At 46.6% G+C, this 19,855-nt stretch overlaps 1 protein-coding gene across 2 annotated transcripts in view; it reads left to right on the top strand.

Annotated features, from left to right (window-relative positions):
* ANO6 (anoctamin 6) overlaps positions 1–14,386 on the top strand; it is a 157,155-nt gene extending 142,769 nt beyond the window's left edge. For both annotated transcript variants that reach the window (XM_080939765.1, XM_080939766.1), the window contains 4 exons: positions 1,973–2,178; positions 5,597–5,799; positions 7,206–7,311; positions 11,626–14,386. In XM_080939765.1, coding sequence (XP_080795891.1) covers positions 1,973–2,178; positions 5,597–5,799; positions 7,206–7,311; positions 11,626–11,835 — 725 coding nt within the window. In that variant the 3' untranslated portion in view covers positions 11,836–14,386. The remainder of the gene's footprint in view (positions 1–1,972; positions 2,179–5,596; positions 5,800–7,205; positions 7,312–11,625) is intronic.
* The last annotated feature ends 5,469 nt before the right edge of the window (positions 14,387–19,855 follow it).

Raw genomic sequence — 19,855 nt, 5'->3', positions numbered from 1 at the left:
AGCAGGAGGGAAGCAGTTGTGGAGATGCTCTGGTGTCTGTAGGGCATCAGGATGGGGAAAGTGGGCACACAGGTCAGGCACCGAGGGGCCGAAAGTGAGGCCATGGGGGTAGATCGGGCATGCCTTGCAGGGCTTGAGAGAGACTGCCAGAGCGTTGATGAGGCCCAGGCAGAGGAGAGAAGCAGGGTTCTCTCTGCAGAGAAGGCTTTTGAGGGTGCCAGTGTTGTTTGAGGGAGATTGAAAAATAGCGAACAGGTCCATAAGTCAGGAGGGAGTGTCAGAGCTAAAACCCTATAGTTGCTAGAACCGTAGGAAGCGGATGGAGTCCTACTGCGGAATAGAGGCTCGTAGTTAATATATAACTTGCCTTTTTACGTTAAGTAAAAACAAATCAAAAAACCATCCAGTGGAGAGGGAGATGCCTGGCCCTGTCAAAAACTATCTGTCTAGATGAGCAAGGTCAAGAGCACTCCTGGGCTTTGGCATGGGCAGCCACATTCGGAGGTGGGGTTGGGAGCTGCGGCGAGGGCTTATGGGATGTAGAGCTTAGTGTTAGAGAGCAGTGGGGGTCTTCACAATGAGCGTTTTCCACCTTGCTAACACCTTCTCTTATTTTTTGTTTCAAAGGGTGCTTAGAAAGTTCTTCTCACTATGTTTAGTGTGTGTGTATATATATATATATATCTTATATCTTAATCCTTTTGGGGGGTAAAAGTGATGAAGACCCTAGCTTTTCCAGTGATTGAGTCAGCTGTATGAGGACCCGCTGGTTAGCGTACAGTAAGATCCCATGGATATTTTTCTCTCTTCTTTAAAACCTCCTGTTTAATCAGTACCATGTCTGTATTACTGGAACACAGTGTCATTTTGAACTGGCCAGTCTCCTTTGATTTTTTTTTTTCCTAAAATCAAATGTACAGAAAAACGTACATTGTCAGTGTTATTTTAACTGTTTGTTGGTGTCTCTTAAAATTGGGGTATCTAAAACAGCCATAAGGGAATTACTAGCTAGATTTGCAGAATCCCCAAATTGAGTCTAGATGATTAAGAATATCCACACCCTGTCATTCATTCATTCATTTTTCTACAGTAATCATTAGTCTGAACGTTTATCATTAATTTATTCTAACAAAGCATCGTCTTTGTTATTATAAATGATGTCCTTTTTCCTTTGAGCTTTGAACTGTGTTATTTCTGGCCTCTCGTGAACAACCAGGATCTGGCTATACTAAGCTCTCGTTCTAACACAGGGACCCCATGCTGTCCCTCCAGTAGGTTGGACACCGGCCGCTGTCAACTCCCACCCATTCTTCAGTCTCTTACTTGCCTGGCCCAAGGCTGGTGTGGATAGCAGCTAAGGAGATGTAGTGGCTCCTGCTGCTCACAGAGGGTGGGTCCTTGCCTGTCTGACTTTCCTAACACTGACCGTGCCCGCCTGGCCTGTGTGGTAACCCTCCCGGTTCTGAAGTATTTCTCGCTTGCTTGTCCCTAGCAGGCTTTGTATCCGCGCACTCCATTTTCTCTTTGCTTACCAGATACTTCCACTTGGTTCGCTTTGAAACCCCAAGCCCTGGATCTGCTTTCTGCACTATCTTAACAGGAAGGTAATCCAGGATATGAGATAATACAATATGCTTAGGTTGCCAGCAGAGTATGGCCAGCAAGTAACTGAGCCTGTCTTAAAGTTTTCAATATGCCATTTCTTTTGAGGGAAGATGTGTATGGGGAAATAGGCTGCATTTAGTCACCTTTCTGTAGATTCCATATGTATGTTTCGTCCTGCTGTGGGTGCTGTGTTGTGACTGGCCGTGGCTGTGTCTCCTCACTGGGGTGGATCATTTGTTGGCTGCGGCTGACATGCAGGTGAGGGCAGGACAGTTGGCCTTCTTAAGTTTCTTTACATGAGTAGAGGGAACTATGTTGTCCTCCCGTCTGTCCTCCCCACCATGATGTGTGTCCGTTCCATTGACAGTTATTCAGTTTGGGTTCGTCACTTTATTTGTGGCCTCTTTTCCACTGGCTCCCCTGCTGGCTCTGGTGAACAATATACTGGAAATAAGAGTGGACGCGTGGAAGCTCACAACTCAGTTTAGACGCATGGTGCCAGAAAAAGCCCAGGATATCGGCGCATGGCAACCCATCATGCAAGGAATAGCCATCCTGGCTGTGGTGACCAACGTGAGTAGCCGGGGATTCATGGGTAGACCACCCAGTGTTCTCTTATAGGTACGGGTGTCTTGCCTGTGTGTATGTGGACCACCTGTGTACTTGGGGAAGCCAGGAGAGAGTGTAGAGCACCCCCACACCAGAACTGAAGCGTCAGGTGGTTGTGAACCACCTTGTGGGTGCAAGAGCAATGAGTGTTCTTCACCACTAAGCTGTGTCTCTAGCCCCAATATGGCGTTTGATTGCTATGCAACTGGCTTCTGATACATTTTGGCTCCTCTGCCGATGTCTTTGGGTGAGATTAATTAAGGACTGAGACGTTTGCTCGTCTGTGACCAGGTACAGGTTTGCTCCGAGTCAGAGCATCCTCAAAGCCTCCTATCACATACCCCAATGTACTTATACATCACATCTTAAAATATCAACGGTGCTGAAGGAGAAACTCTCCATCCTAACTATATGCTAGTTACCCTCTTGTCTCCAGGGAAACAAGCTCTTATAAGAGGCGGGGCATCCCAGCTGTAAGAGAACACAAATACAGCCTGTATAGGTTGTTTACTCGGGCAGAGGCCAAGTGGCAGTTTTTAGGCGGAACAGTTAACTTCAGCCCATCAGAGGATCTCTTGCTTACAAATGTCCTCAAAAACAGGGTTGTTTCCGCTCGTATTTCTCTACTAATCTCACCCAGGTCCAGCTTCCCAAACAAATGATTTTTCAGTTTTAGTCTCTTGAGCCACAATTGGCTGAGTCCCCAGGAGCCACCCCTGCCAAAGCAGAAGAGAAAGCGGCCATGTCTGTCCCAGGCGCTGGAAGAGGGAAGTGTGCCGTGAAGTCAGGCAGATCTGAGTCCCAATTCCCAGCACCACAGCTTGAGCTGTGTGATCTCGGGCCCGCACACTGCCGAGCCCCATTTTATATGTGTTAGATGAATGATTCCCTATTCAGCCTGGCTTGGGAAGTCACTGGGTTGCAGCCAACACACAGAGCCTGGTCCTCGCTCACACAGTTGCCGCTGTTTGACTTTATTACCTGACATCATTAACTGTGGTCCCCTGAGGACTATGACAGGCACCTCAAAATCAGTCCCCCCACCTCCCGACTGGTTACCATGAAACAAGTTAGCTGTCACCCCACCCCCACCACTTTTCTCAATTGCAGGCAGCCTCTAGCTTTGAGAAACTTAGAGATTAAATCAGTTTCCTCTCACCTAAATAGCCCCTACCTTCAGTGCCCACTGTGTTTTGAAAATGAAGACTGATGTTTAGAGCCATGACAGCAAGGCCTTTCAAGTTCCACAGTCATGAAAGCGGGAATCTGTCATATCCAATATGCCACAGTACATTAGGCAGAGCAGGAACTCGGAGCCGTGTGCTTTAGGAAGACTTTAGGCACGAACGTTTGGAACTAAAAGGCATTTTTTTCGTTTGACCTTCAGAAACAGAAAATTGATCTGGTTCAAACTCCTGATTCCTCAAGCATTTTGGAGTGATTCTGTTAGGCACCTTCTCTCTTTATCCACACCATGGGCACAGATGGAGGATTGGCTGGCTTGCCAAACTTGTGTGTGTGTGTGTGTGTGTGTACGGGCATGCCTCTGTGTGGGTATTCATGCAGACACACACCACTGTCTAATTGGGGTTACTGGTTACTTTTTTTATTATAATATGCCCTAGCAAAGCCCCTTACTAGACTATGTCATTGGTTAAACTATTTACAGCCCTTCAGCCCATATTGTTAGCTTTTGTTACACTTACAAGAAGCATGTCTGCTACCCCGATTATATAACCCTCCCCCCAAAGTACTGTCCATAATGCCCACAGCCTAATGTGTGCAAAAGAAAGAAGGGAGGCCACCAGGGTCGGAGCCACCAAGCAGGAGCGTGCTGTGAAGTCACTCGAGTTAAAAGCTGACGGTTCCATAAATAAACACAGCTGACGTTGTTGCGCCATGCCAGAGCATCTGCTATTGAAGAGCAATTTTAATTTATTTTGATATAAATGGAACTTGTGTACAGAACAGCATGGGAAATGAGGCGAGCTACGTTCTGTGTGTTCTTACAGCATATCTCAGAGCAGCTCAATTCAGGGGGAAAGGTACCTCGTCAGAAAAACAAAGAATTGTAGTCCTTGTTGGAATTTTTGTTCCTCCCTGAAGTATATCTTGGGTGATTGTGTTAAAAGATAGCATTGAGCTAAATGATTCCAGGAAAGTTTCATCTGTTGAAATCTGGCACGAGGCCAAATGGTCCTGCCATACCCCACAGCTGGCACACGCACACATACACACAGAAAGTGAGGAAGCTGACTTGAATAGGGGGGGAAAAGCCCCTTTATTGTTTTTCTGCTTTGCCCAAATCTTGTTTGTTAGTTTGTAGTCTTGCTGCAACTAAACCGGATGTCCAGATGAATACTATTAAAAATCACTTTGAGTCCCCCCTCAAAAAAAAAAAAAGCCATGTCTGTTCCTGTGTTTCAGTTGATGATTGGCCTAACATGGATACAGTTTCTCCTTTGTCCTTCCCACAAGCCATTTAATAAACCAGAGTTTAAGCCTCAAATTAAAGCTCTTTGGAAAAGGTGCATGCAGTTCTAAATAGGCTTTTGTCCCAGTACCCAGCCTGGCATAGACACAGGTTCATAACTGACCCATTAATTCCTTCTATGCAGGAACACACTGAGCTGTGTTAAATGATAATTTATGGTTTCAGAACTTTACTCAGTTAATCTTCTGGAAGTTTGGATGCTCAGATACTGGGTGTTATAAAGCTAGTATTGTTTCCTGCCCGAGTGGATAGAACAGACCCAAGGTAGTTAGTTTATCAGGCCATGGATTATCTCAGGACGTCTAAGATGGAGTGGCAGAGGGAATGTTAGTTTAGAGGCCATTACGTAACCATGGATCAGGAGAGGCATGTTTTAGTCAGTCTTCAATCTTCTGTGTGAGAAAGAAGTGATTTTTATTTTTTAAAAAAAATCAGCTTCTCAGTTTCATATAAAGTCTTTATTCCACAAATAAGGTCTATGAAGCAAGGTTATATTCATAATATTGACCTTAGTGTTATATTACAGAGTGTTCTAACTCAAAACCACAACAGACTCCTGGTTCTATGCAGAAGCGCTCTGGGGTTAAGTGGATGCTGTAACTTTGAGCAGTGCTGATGTACACACAGGACACACAAGCCAGCCCCTCCTTCAGCTTTTCATGGCGGCGCCCTAGTACAGTCATTCCCCACACGTGTTTTATGTACTTCAGAAGCTCAGCAAACAACCATTAGTCCTTCCAATCTTCCCTTCAAACAGAAGACCTCCCAAAGTCAAGTGTCTTCTACTTGGAAAAATGTATAACTCACACATGGTGGAAAATGTGATTCTGTCATACATCGAGCCATAGCTGCCACCCTAACATTCCTTTCTCAATCCCCCCAATGCAGGCCATGATCATTGCCTTCACATCGGATATGATCCCCCGCCTGGTGTACTATTGGTCCTTCTCCATCCCTCCCTACGGGGACCACACTTACTACACCATGGACGGCTACATCAACAACACTCTCTCCGTCTTCAACATCACCGACTTCAAAAATACAGACAAAGAAAACCCATACATCGGGCTTGGTAACTACACCTTGTGCAGGCAAGTTTGGATTCACCTGTTTTAAAAATGTACTCTGTCTTATAAGAAAGCTTTTGGCATGGGTGATAAGACTCTTAACTGGTATCGTTTAAGTCTGTGTCAAAAAGGCAGTCCTTACAATGCTTTCTTCTTAGTAATGCTCAAATAAGTAAAGCTAATGAAGAGAAATGGCCAAATGTGTCAACCAGATTTGGAAGGTGTTCCAATGGGCATGTCACAGCGATGGAGTGAGTCTCAGAAACGGAGATAGCTGAGAGTTTTACAAGTTCAAATCATTCGGTCCTAAGACTACCGTGTGAATGTGGGGGGTGTAGCTGAGTTGGTAGTTCTTACCAAGCATGCACAAAAGCATAAAACCAGAAATAGTGGTGCATGCCCATAACCCCAGCACTGAGCGGGGTAAATCGCTACAGGTAAATTGCTTTCACTGGAGGCTAGCCTGAGATACATAGTAAGTTCAAGGCCAGCCTGGGATACATAGTAAAACTCTATTTCCGTAAAATAAAAATAGAAAGAGCCATGCATGTCATAGCTCAGCAGGAGAGAACACCGGAGTCCTTGGGCATGGCTCTGGGTTCCATCCCCAACAGTGCAATGAAAGAGAAGTAAGACAATCTTGCTATTCAAGGACAACCTAAAGCCAATGATGACACTAGCACCTCAGTTAGCAAAGACTCAAAGGTGGCTGTGGGAAGGGGTGTCAAGTGTTTTGCTCTGGTGGCTGGAAAGGTCAACTGGAGAAGAGTACACCAGTGCACTTACCAGTTGGTAGTTTGTTGACCACGCAGGTCATGCAAATTTATTTTCTCTATTACATTGTCTTAAACCGGAATTCACTTAACTGCTCAAAGCCATTCTGATTCAGATTTCCAGTGTCAAGACCAAGAAGTTAGACAAGGCCAAGACAGCTGCTCCGAGTGGGCAGCTTGTTCTGACTGTGCAGAATGCTGATCTCAGCAATTACGTTCTCTGTGTCTAATACTGCACAGCCGGGAAATTCGAAGTGGTCTGCTAGAAGAAGACAGCAAGAACTGGGTGAAAACCCGAAGTTAACCACTAGGCACTACTGGGTGGTCCAGTGGGCTCCTCAGGATAGCTCAATTGTTTTGTGTCTTCTCTGAAAGCAGGGACAAAGCCTTAGGGAAGAAGAGAAACATGTGGTTACTTTGTAAAGAAGCGTCCTGTTTTACCCAGCTAGAGTCTCACTTTCTGGTCACGTGCTCAGTAAGAGACTTCAGGATAATTTTCTTCCCGTCTTTGATACCAAGTTGAACTTAAGGTGAAATGTCCGTGATGTCCCCTTTAAAAACCATTGCATCAGAGATGACTCTGGTTTTAAGTCAGGCCCTTGTTCACAATATGAATCAAAAAGACTGGTCTCCTAATATGCCTGGTTGTGTCTCCAGGTACCGTGACTTCCGAAACCCACCGGGGCACCCACAAGAGTACAAACACAACATCTACTATTGGCACGTGATTGCCGCCAAGCTGGCTTTTATCATTGTCATGGAGGTAAGAGACGTGGGTGGGCTCTGAGAGAGAGCCTATATCATGCATATTTGTAGGCCGCCTCTGTCCCTTTAAAGTATTGCCAACCGTATTCGATGTATCTCAGAGTATATCAGGACATGAACGAGTCAGGAGTAGATGGTCCATAAATTCTGCTCCACTTAGTGCTGTGTTCACTGGGACACACTGAGCAGCGTGGAGGATTGTGAAAGGCTCCGCCCACGGATATGACATATCTGTATCACGCATCTGCTTCATGGAGCACACCAACCCCTTCTAGTGCTTTCCACTCTAAAGTTAGCGCTGAGGAAGATGCCACGGCGGTAGACTGTCAGTTGATCTAGCCAGTGTCTGGGAGGGCATAAACAGTAACAAACTAGGAGCCCATTTGCTGTGCAAAGAAAGACGTCAGTCCTCATTTGTCTGAGCCACCCTAGGTAGGTTTTCTGCCGTGGGTAAACACCAGTCAAGCAAAATTCTGAGACTTCACAATCTGATGTTAAAAGACTAAGAAAATGGGGGTGACAGGGGAACACTTTTCATAATAGAAGGTGCCGGCCATGGAACAGAAGGTATAGCAAATGTCATAAAGAAAGGTGCAGCTCACCAAAGACAGGGGCCAGAGGAAAGAGGCAGTCGGCTGACAAAGAAAACTAAGATTAGAATGAGGGTAGGCTCTCCACAGCAACAGTGGAAGCCAGAAACAATATTTCTAGTGCTTCAGCATGCTAACCTAGGAAGGCAGCGAGAGGGGATAACTGAGATTTTTTTTCTTTTTCACAATAAAATGCTGGTGAGGTACTGGCCCTTACAACAATAACTGGGAAAACACAGAATCCTTCCCTAACCCCTGTGAAGCTAGAGCAGTCTCAGTGGTCCTCAACCCAAGAACTGAGTACCAGTCAGTAGCAAAATGACATTTATGAAGTAGCAGCAAAATTTATGGTTAGAGGGTCCTAAGACTGCCAGAAAAACGTGTTTTCCAATGGTCATGACCCACAGGCTGAGAACCACTGGCCTAGATCCTAAATTCACAATCACAGGCACAGAGAAGAGAATTGTCCGGCACTGGGGAGGCAGAGGTACTTGACCCCCGTGAGTCCCAGGCCAACAACTACACTGGGGGAGACCCCAGTCTCAAGAGCCAAAAGGAAGGAAAACGAAAGCCATTCTCGATAGCTTATAAATCAGGTCCTCTTACGAACCTGCAGGATATTTTTAAAAGACAGCGTCACATCCTTTTGGCTTTTAACCCAGAAATGACACTGGCCACCTGTCAGTGTTACCAACTTCCATCTAGATGAACCCGGAGAAGATGAATCTTATCTTTCTGTTGGGCTCTCTTCCTTCGTGTCTGTTGCCACGTGTGTTGGGCTCCGTTGCTCTTCCCCAAGTGAGCTCAGGGTCCCCAAAGGCATAGCATTGTTCGTTTCCCACTCCCCTTCTCCTCCCTCCACTCCAGCCATTTTTCACCTCCTAAGTCACTATCCTGCTCTGGCTATGGTGGCCCTACTGTCTGTCCCGTGGGGATTCCCTTCAGCAGCACCTCTGCCCACGTGTTCCCCAGTGGCGAACACCAACAAAGCCGGCCTCTCACTCTTCCGTGAAGCCTGCCCCCTGGCTTCAGGAAAACACTTTTTTTTAAATTTTGTGTTTTAAAGCAGGAAAAAAGGAGTCTAGGAAAGTTAGAATAATAATAAAGGGGTCTATTGAGCAAAAGGAAGTAACAATTATGGATAATACATTGACGATAGAGGGTCATGTAGTATCAAAAGACCATCGGTGTGCTTAAAGGGAAAAGCAGATGTCAGTCGGTGACAGGGGAGTTGATCAGCTCGCCTTCAGCTGTGGACAGGTTCTTGCTACCCAAAATAAGAAACTGCAGAGTTGTACTTCAGGGTTGTACTCTAGACCAGGTGGGCCTCGCTGACACCCATGCCACACATGCGTTACCTGCCGGAGCCCGTCACGTGGAAAGCTACAGAACAAGTCTCAGCACACGCTTAGAAATGTAAAACGTCCTATCAAGTGGCTTTTCTGTGTGCAGTGCCATTAAATGAGAAATTGATCAGAGAGATTCCGGAAAGCACCCGTGTGCACAGAAATTAAACGGCATATTCTAGAGCAACCAGCAAACTGGTAGAGATATTAAGAGAGGTTTTGTCTTTTTCACTTTTAAACAAATGGTGGTGAGAGCGTGCCGGAACGTGATGAAGGCGGTAGGTACTAAGCACGCTTTTTTAATCTGTGGTCACATCAGTTTAGCAGGAAAAATGCAAATAGCTCCACAGATGAGAAAAATGATTGTCTCTTCTCAGTCTGAGCCCAGTCTGCTAGTGCTTTCTGCTAGGTTAACTCCCTTACTCCCACTCTAGGCCACCCCAGTCTCTCTCTATCCTACAGTCCCCTCCTCTGTGCTATGACATCTTCATTTAGCCAGTCACACAGGATAGAGTTCTTGGAGCCCTTCCCTCCCTTCCCCCCCCCCCCGTCCCTCTCACCCCCACATCCAAGCCTGTTGGCTTCTCCCTCAACAGTAGACCACTGGTCCCGTCTTGCCTGCTTTCACCACGTGTTAGCTGGCTTTGTATCGCGAGGCTGCCTGATAGTCTGGGCTTCTACTGAGGTAGCACCCCAAACCAGGAGAACACTATGAAGAAGAAGTTTCTCCCTTTGTGCCAGCCAATAAGTGAGGGATAGAGTCCCGGTGTGCCCTACAAACACACACCACCGTAACCTAATCTCCTTCCGCTAAGCCCTTTCCCCTCACAAGCGGGAAACCAACCTTCAACACAGGGCTTTGGAGAAACTTTACAGAAACCAAGGTCTACCAGGCCAGAGCCACCATCATTTCTTGCCTGACTGTGCCCTGGTCTCTACCTGGAGACCACCGAGTTCTGACCTTAGAGTAAAAGCCAGAGTGCCCTGCTGTGGTGTGTCTACCCAGAGCTGTGGCTCTCACTGTAGCTTCTCCTTCCAGTCTGACCACTCGAGATCATGTTCTGGAAGCTTCCCACTCTGCCCTCCTGATCGTTCTCCATGGCTCGTTCCCTCACCCCTTAAACCCTTGGCTGAGTCATATGTGTGCGAACCACGCTGCAAAAGGTGTCTGTGCTGTGTTCAGCACTCCATGAGGGGTTGCACTGTTCTCCCAACGCTCTAAGTGGTGTTCGAATCGAGGTACAATTCATTCGTTCTCTCTCGTGGCGATTCATCTATATCCATTTATCCATGAAACCTACCTACCAAAGGACATTGGAACAGTGACTAGCAAATATTTAAGTGAGGCCCAAGTCGGGGTCCGTTTAAAAATCAGAAAATTGGTAAAAGAAAAGTGGTACCTCATCAGGTGCCAAGAAGATGGGGCACGGTCATCCTGTAAAACTGGACATTCAATTGGCCAAGTGTCTCAGCAGCGCCCCCTATAGGTTCCTGCTCTTGAGAAACCTACAGAGACTGTGGCTACATATTCACAACAGCACTACTAATGTGAAAACCGGAAACCAACCCAGTGCCTAACAGTAGGGGAAACACGTGTTACAGCACACTCACTGGGAGCATTATCCAACAGTGAAAGAAACGATAGTGAGCCAGAACACTAGGGAACACACGTGCTACGGCTGACTCACTGGGAGCGTCACACAACAGTGAAAGAAACCGTAGTGAACCCACATTGGAAATAGCATTAAGAATTTTAGAAACTAGTTTTGATTTTAAAATGGTGTTTACCCAAAGGCTATCTAGAGGGGTTGGGGAGATGGCCCGGCAGTTAAGAGGACTTGCTGTTCCTGCAGAGGACCTCATGTGAGCTCACAGCCCTCTGTAGCTCCAGTTCCAGGGGCTCTGATACCCCCTTTTTAGCCTCCAAGGGTGCGCACACACATACAGGGAAAGCAAGTAAGTCTGGTTTGAAAGACTATCGAGCACTTTTTATAAAGCTCAAATCAAGTAAGATTAAATACGTTATTGGTGAATACTTACATATTTTGGGTTTTTTTTTTTTTCCTTTTTAGTTTCATCACACATCGTATAGTATTTATCTTTGAGAAAGGAACAGAGAACTAGGACATACAACAGCATGTCAGTGGTCTGAGTTTTTAACTTAATGGAGGATTTGGGGGGGGGTGTTTATTTTTTTTAATTACATAGCTCGGTCTCCCACATGCTGCAGCAGTGGTAACATGTATGTGGATGAGAAATACACGCAGTTGGGTGGACTCTCCTCTCACACTACCCTGTCCAGACACCGCCATAATGACAAGCAAGAATAAGCCTTGGGGACTCCGTGCCTCTCACGCTCTTCTCTCTTTCCCGCAGCATGTCATTTACTCTGTGAAGTTCTTCATTTCGTATGCAATTCCGGATGTGTCAAAGATCACAAAAAGCAAGATCAAGAGGGAGAAATACCTCACGCAGAAGCTGCTTCACGAGAGTCACCTCAAAGACCTGACCAAAAACATGGGGCTTATCGCCGAGAGGATAGGAGGAGTGGTTGACAACAGCAGCGTGCGGCCAAAACTCGAATGAGCGAGACCACGATGTCCTGAGAAGCACTTTAAAAGCAATAAGCGGTCGGACGTGTTGTGAATCACTAGAGAGGATGGTGTTCGACCTTCTAGGCAAACGGAGTCTTCACCGCGCCCATTTCTGCCTTTACTGTTTTCCAGTTTCAGCTTGCGATGCGGGAACCGGAGAACCGAAAACATTGATCAGGAAGGGCATAAAACCGTCCACCTGGAGGACCTAAATATGTTCCCTCCTTTGGTAAATTGGAATTTTAGTAACAGAAAAATCCTCGAGGTGTGCCCAAGTCCTCGGTGGCCAGGGGATAGGGCTTTGCTTTTCTGACCTCAAGGGCAGAGCCCTTTTTCTGTGCTTAATTTTGCATTTTGCCAAATCTATCCCAGACCTATTTCGTCCGGACAGCACCATCACCAAAGACCAGGGAGACCTCAGCCTTAATCGAATTTGTGTTATCAACAACAGCCAGCTCAGGATTGAGTCTGGATGCTGTGTTAGGTGCCGGGTAGACTCAAGAGTTCACAGTATTCCGGTGTCTTACTGTACCCCAAGGAAGGAGACCGCGCTGCGGACGGATCAGCTTCTGTATCATTTCAGCCTCTATTTCCACCTCCAAGAAAAACTCGCCTTAGATTGGCATGAAGATGGACAGTATCGAATGAAGCCTGTCCCTGTTACTCCACAGTGACACCTGCTTCCTAGCAGTACTCCCAGCAAGTTCTGGGCCTGACCAATGATGATTGGCTTTCAGATCTTAAAGGAGTAAAATGAAAAGGTAGTGACTCTTACTGATCTGAATGGTTAATTTACCTCTTCTTGATAATGTAAGTCTCTTGGTAGATGATAATCAAATGATTATAACTGTACCGTCTTCAATATAATGGGCTGGGAAGCTCATCAGCTTCCTGCAAATGGACTTAGCAGACGCAGAAGGCAGGCACTACCAATCACCATGCCCCTTCTGCCTGTCTCGCTGAGAAGGCTGGTGGCCTGAGTCAGAGCAACAGCCGGCAAACCAATCACTAGCCATGTCCTGTGATCCTTCTGTGGCCTGTGTCACTCACCAGGAAGTGACGTCATCTACCCACTTCTCTGCTGGCCACAGTGACCAGCTTCCTGCTAACTCATTTGAGCCCCAAGCCTCCTCGCAGGCCATCAGCGAGTTACGGGGAAGGCTTGGTTTATCTGCTGGTGGCTTGCTGCTAGGCCTCCGTTTCCTGGTGCCTTGCCCTCTCTGCCGCCTATACGTGCCCAGCTTTTCCTCCACTGCGTCTAGAGGAGACCTGGCGACGCCTTGCACCCCAGACTGACAAGAGTTCAGTGCTGGGTGAAGAAGGGAGGGCCTGCCTCACACCGTTTTGGGGACTGGGGTGGTGTGAAGTGAACGGTTTCAGAGACTGCCTCCTCAACCCTGAGCTACCACAGCTTTAACTCCAGGCTGTGGTTTAAAACATCCACCAGGAATGGCTTGCTAGAGAATCAACATGACTAATCAAAGCAGTGTTCCGGGCTTTTGAGTAGCCCAGTTGGAGTATTTTCCCCTCTTCCCTTGTACTGGGAATCCAGGGCCTGCCATACAGTGTCCAACTGTGCTGAAGTAGACGTTGCCTCCCCCCACCCCCATGGGTGTTCTCACTCCATAGTAAAAACCGGGTGCCACTCCCTGCTCCGCTCCCCCAGACTGCCCCGGAGTTCCGCGCTCCCTCTGTTACCTCTTCTCCGGAGCCTGCGCTCAGTTCCTAAGGACAGGAAAGCAGCCACACATCACATCACAGAAAAGAACTCTTCCCTTCCTTCCTTTGTACTCACAAAGAAAACGTCAAATAAAAAGTGCATTTATTCACCTGTATCCTCTACCCTTCATGGTGTGGAAAAAAAAAAAAAAAAACCTGCTTTTCTGAAAGGTGCACTCATGGTGGTTGACACTACCAGAATGCTGAACAGCCAAGATGCTGTGAGCTGTAGGATCCCATGGTATCAGTATCATTCCTCGGAGGCCTGTGCCGAGTTGGTGATTGGGAGGAAAAGGAGACACCTGTGGTGGCAGTGAGGTTGCCCCCAGCCCCAGGAAAATCAAGGGTCTGACTGTGGCCAGTGAGGGAAGACCCTGCCACCCACCTGCCTAGCATGAACCACTAGATAAATTCTATCCTCTGTAATAATGCCTTTGCATCTTATTGGATTAAAGCAGAAGACCCAATACTCAGGGGATTTTTCTTTAAATGCTCCTCGGATGTTTTAGGTATCCCTTTAGAAGTAGAAGGCCACCGTTTGTCTTGAATTTAGACGAGGCCATCTGGCATTGGGTTTGTCAAGGTTTCCCCTTTGCAAGGCACATGGGTCTTGAGTTTCATAGGCCATTTGTTTGTGGTGGGGAAGAAGGGGTGTGTTGATTCCATACTTGTGTTCTTTCCTGTTAATGTTTGAAAAATGGAGACGGCGCACAGCTTAGCTAAAAAGAGGCCGAGATTCATGATTCTTCCCATATACTGTATCCCCGGTGTAATGTTTGTAACTGATGTTTGTTAATTTCTATGCATTTTAATATTTTTTAATTAATGAGCATTTTAATAAATTCAGTTTTTCAAACAATACTATGGTCTATCTAGGTTTAATAATTGTCTGATTAGTGTTTTTAAAGGAATGGGTTTCTGAGATTTGACATTAACTGGTTAAGTATCCCTTAAGATGATGACTTTTCATGCCCCATGGTTACATGGACTTTCATCCAGGGTAGCTGCTGTAGATTAACTGAGCCTGTAAATTCAAGTGAGATGAGGACCCTTCAGTCACCAGTGAGGTGACACCTCTTTATCACTAACCCTCTTTGGGTTGTTTTGTTTGGAGATGGGTCTCACGATGTAGCTCAGACTAGCCTCTTCGAGTTCTGAGGCTACAAGTGAGCCAAACACTGTTCTTCAGTGCATTTTAGAAGAGTGCCAATAAGGACGATAAGTACAGCAAAGGGTTAGTTACAAGTCTATGTCTAACACAAAACTCCCCCTTCTTAGTCCTGATCACAGGCTGCAGATTCTCCAACTTAAAACATGAGACATGAAAATGTAAATGTTTTAAAAAATAATCTTCAGAAGACAAGGTGGCCAAATAAATACACCCAGCAGTGGTTTGGTTTTTTTCTTTTTTTTCTTTTTCTTCACAGAAGAGTCCAAGTGACAGATGTTTAGGGGACACAGGAGGTGACGAACAAGCAGGAGACTGAACTCTGGTATCACCCTGGTTGCAGAACCAGGCAGGGGTGAGGAGACCCATGAATTATAGTTCAGTAAGTCAGATTAACACACACAGTCACACACACACACACACACACACACACACACACACACACACACGCACACACACACAGAGTCACAAAGCCTCAACAACAACCTGGATCAACAGGGAGAACATCTGAATCCAAAACAAAGCTGTTGAAACAACCTATTCAAACGGGGGGGGGGGGGGGCAGGATAATGAAGGCATTCAAAGCCTTTGGAAACAAACATGCATTTTTTGGCATACCACAGCCTGGACCTATCTGGAAAGGAAACAATATCCAAGTTTGGACAGATTTAGGAGTCAAACTTGCAGATCCCTATCTCTGGGGCTCCACAGGTACTCTACCGCCCTGGCTCAGTTCACGGTTGCCCTGTGAGCCAGACTTGACTGGAGCAACTACCACAGACCAACTGTCATGATGAATATCAAATGTGAATATCAAACGTCCCCTACAGGGCTATTTATTGCATGCTTGGTCACCAGCTAGTGGCACTATTTGGGGAGACTGAGGAAAACATAAGAGATGGGACATCACTGGAAATAATAGGTCCCCAGACCCTTGACTCTTTACTCAGCCTCTCTACCACATGTCCCCACCATCATGATGTAATGCCTCACCACAGTCCCACACAAATGGCTGTGTGCTGCACCATTTGAAATGTATCCTATCTCGATAATGTTAGCTGTGTTGTGTTTTATAAAAAGATGAAGAAGGAGGGAGAGGAAGAGGGGAGGTGTTTGGTAGAGGCCCAGTGCGGTGAGGTGGAAGGGGCCTCTGTGGGGCCCATGCTTAAGCATCCCTTCCTCTGGGGTACCAGCCATACAATGAATATAGTATGGACTATGGAATAGAGTATTTTAGGGTATTGGGGGAAGAGCTGAGGGAGTAGAGGCAGAGAAAGACAGAGACACAGAGACAGAAGAGGCCAACCAGGAACACATGGAAAGAGGGGAATGGTAGAGGGTAAGAGTAAGAGAGTGAGGGGTGGACAAGCAGCCCCTTTTATAGTGAGTCAGGCACACCTGGCTGTTGCCAGGTACCTGGGGTGGAGCCTAGAAGGAGTGTTAACCATCTGTACTGTCAGTCATGAGAAAGCCACATACCAACTAAGTGCTACATGATGGGGAATGTGTGGGGACACAGAAGGGAGCCGATGGTACCATCCATAAGAACTGGGGGTTCCAGGAGCCTGTTGAAATGAGTGTGTGGCCAGTTGCATGAGGTTTTCTTTAGGTGCCATTCCTCCCCCAGAACCATGCCTGTCACTAAAATAATAAGATTCCAGAGCTTTTTCTACAACCAACAGCCTGGCTGTGTCCCCAAGGCACAGCTCAACTAGGTCCAGCTGCAAAATTTGTGATGCCACCATCATTTCCGTCCCCTGTCTTGTGGATCCTTGGAGCACCTCTGCTAAGAGCAGTTTTGCCTTGCTCCAGCTGAGACCCACTTCTGTTTGATCAATGGGCATTAAAACTAAAAATACCCAGCAGAAGACCCCACCCACAGGCATGCACAGCTGTGGGGGAAGCCCTGTGTCTGAGCACAAACACCCACAACAGCAGAATGCACAATCTGTCCTGCGTCTGCACTTCTGCATGTCACCTATGCGGATCACTGGGCGCCTTATTTGGTCATGTGGTGCTGGAAAACCTCCACAAACGTTACAGGGCAGGTACAACGATGTTTGACACTGCTTCTCATGAAGTGCCTGGTTCCACATCAGTGTCAAAGGACAAACACAGTAGGTCCCTTGAGACTTGGAGCAATGATACCATGATTCATTCGAGTAGCAGTATCTGAGCAAGCCCACATTGCCTGATACAAACTACCCCATTGAAGAGCCACAAGGGACACACCACAGTGGTACCAACACCAAGCCCCCAATTTAGAGTCTCTACACTCATAAAATCCAACTCTTGGTTTCTCTGTGGTTTCCCCATTAATGGTTAATTTTACTTGCTAACTTGGATTAGATAGAGATGTGTATAGAAGATTAGTCCAGCCTCTGGGTGTGTTTGTGAGAGCATTTCCCAGGACTGTTAGATCATTAAGGCTCTCACCTGACCAAATGCTTAATCCATTCAAGGATTCAGAATTTGAAGATCGTATAAGAAGTGATAGGACTGTGGAGGGTGAGGAACACTTAGAGAAGTGGGTCACTGAGGTGTCCTATTTCCATGGCTGTGATGAAACCTTGACCAAAACCTACTGGGAGGGTGTCTTGGTCAGGGTTTCTACTCCTGCACAAACATGAGGACCAAGAAGCAAGTTGGGGAGGAAAGGGTTTATTCAGCTTACACTTCCACATGCTGTTCATCACCAAAGGAAGTCAGGACTGGAACTCAGGCAGGTCAGGAAGCAGGAGCTGGTGCAGAGGCCATGGAGGGATGTTACTTACTGGCTTGCTTCCCCTGGCTTGCTCAGCCTGCTTTACTATAGAACCCAGGACCACCAGCCCAGGGATGGCACCACCCACAATGGGCTGGGCCTCCTCCCTTGATCACTAGTTGAGAAAATGCCTTACAGCTGGATCTCATGGGGGCATTTCCTCAGTTGAAGCTCCTTTCTCTGTGATAACTCCAGCTTGTGTCAAGTTACACAAAACCAGCCAGTACAGAGGGGCAAAGGGTTAGTCTGACTTATACTTTTCATGTTCATCATCATCAAAGGAAGCAAAGGCAGGACCTGAACCAAAGACCGTGGAACAAGGCTGTCTATGGCTCGTTCACCTTACTCTCTTCTACAACCCAGAACTACATGCCCCAGGTGGCGCTGCTCACAGAGAACTGGGGCCTTCACATGAATCGTTCATTGAGAGAATGTCCCACAAATTTGCCCACAAACCAATACAACAGAAATGATCCCTAGGTTGAGGGTCCCTCTTCCCAGGTGACTAGCACGGGGAGATGTGTCTGCAGAGTCTATCTCAGCCCTGGCCCCTTTCAGTTCTGCCTGTTTCTTAGCTGTCATGGGGAAGCACCTCTGTCCCACCACACCCTTCCACCATGATGCTTTGTCTCCCGTGGGCTTGGCAACAGTGGACTCTGCAGACTGAACCGAAAGCTCTGGGACGAAAACAAAACAACTCCACTCTCCCTTCGGTGGCTTCATCCAGGTATTTTGTCAGAGGGACAAACCCCTAGCACACTACCCAACTCTGATATGATAACAACCTGTGCCCCAACTCACCGGTCACAGCCAAGGGAGCAGCTATGCTGAGATTCTGTAAGTACAACACTGTATGACAAACCAACGCCCTAAGATGTAGCCTTCAGAGAAACTCACTTATTTAAAAGGCCTTACCAATAAGGACAGAAGAGATTTTCATTTCACCAGATGTATAAACCTTATATTAAGACATAAAAAAAATGGGGGGAAAGATGCTAACATAACAGCTGCTAAGCCATGACCCTCCAGAGACACCCAAATGAATGATAAAGGATCCAAAAGAATGATTTTTTTTTAAGTCTGATGAGATTAATAAAAGACAGTTAAATTTAAAGACCAAGCAAGCTATGGGAAAGAATATAGTGAGAAATAGAGATTTTGATGAGTAAGCAGTAAAAAAATTTTTTTTTAATTTTTTAAAAAATCTCAAAAGCAGAGAACTCTTTATATCATATAAAATCGGTTGAAAGAATGAATAGGAGACTAGATAAAACAGAACAAACTCAAGTACTGAAAAGAGACTTTTCAAATAGCATGCAAGTAAGGGGTGGTCGGAGCAAGAAAGAAGAGAGCACACAAGAGCTGCTGAACACCATTAAAAGGCCAGCCTTTGGTTGGTGGTTTACTCCCTGTGAGTGCTGGTTAGTTGATATTATTCTTCCTTTGGAGTTGCAAACCCTTTTAGCTCCTTCAGTCCTTTCTCTAGCTCCTCCACTGGGGACCCAGTGCTCAGTCCAGTGGTTGGCTGCAAGCATCCACCTCTGTATTTGTCAAGCTCTGGCAGAGCCTCCCAGGAGACAGCTATATCAGGCTCCTGTCAGATGCACTTCTTGGCATCTGAAATATTGTCTGGGTTTGGAGACTGTATATGGGATGGATCCTTAGGTGGGGCAGTGTCTGGATGGCCTTTCCTTCAGTCTTTGCTCCACACTTTGTCTCTGTGTTTCTTTCTGTGACTATTTTGCTCCCCGTTCTTAGAACGGAAGCATCCACTCTTTGGTCTTCCTTCTTCTTGAGCTTCATGTGGTCTGTGGATTGTATCTTGGGTATTTTGAGCTTTTGGACTAATATCCACTAAACCACCAAGCAAAGAGTACACATGGCTCCAGCCGCATATGTAGCAGTGGTGGCCTTATCAGTCACCAACAGGAGGAGAGGCCTTTGGTCCTGTGAAGGTGCGATGCCCCAGTGTAGGGAAATGCCTGGGCAGGGAGATGGGAGGGAGTGGGTGGGTAGGGGAGCTATCTAAGATTCAGAACATAAGTGAATACCTATTCGTGGCTACCTAAGATGCAGAACATAAGTGAAGGATATGGGCCGAGCCCTAAATAGGTCACTTGGAACACCTTCTCTCTAAGGTTCAGCGAGCATCTCAGGAGTAGTAGGAATATGTAGGAGCCAGAAATAGGGTACAGGGCTTCAAAATGCTGCAGCTCTTAGAATCATCAACTCACATCCGCTCCGCCTACTTGCATTGGCCCTCACAAGACCAGCCCTGTCAACCAATCAGGGAAAAGAGGATCAGCTCGTAGGGCCCTATGGGAGAGTAGGAATGGCTGCCTTTAGTTCTGTGTCCTTTGC

The sequence above is a fragment of the Micromys minutus genome (assembly GCF_963924665.1).
Source record: "Micromys minutus genome assembly, chromosome: 27".
Lineage (NCBI taxonomy): Eukaryota > Metazoa > Chordata > Mammalia > Rodentia > Muridae > Micromys > Micromys minutus.
This window is presented reverse-complemented; position numbering and strand designations above follow the sequence as displayed.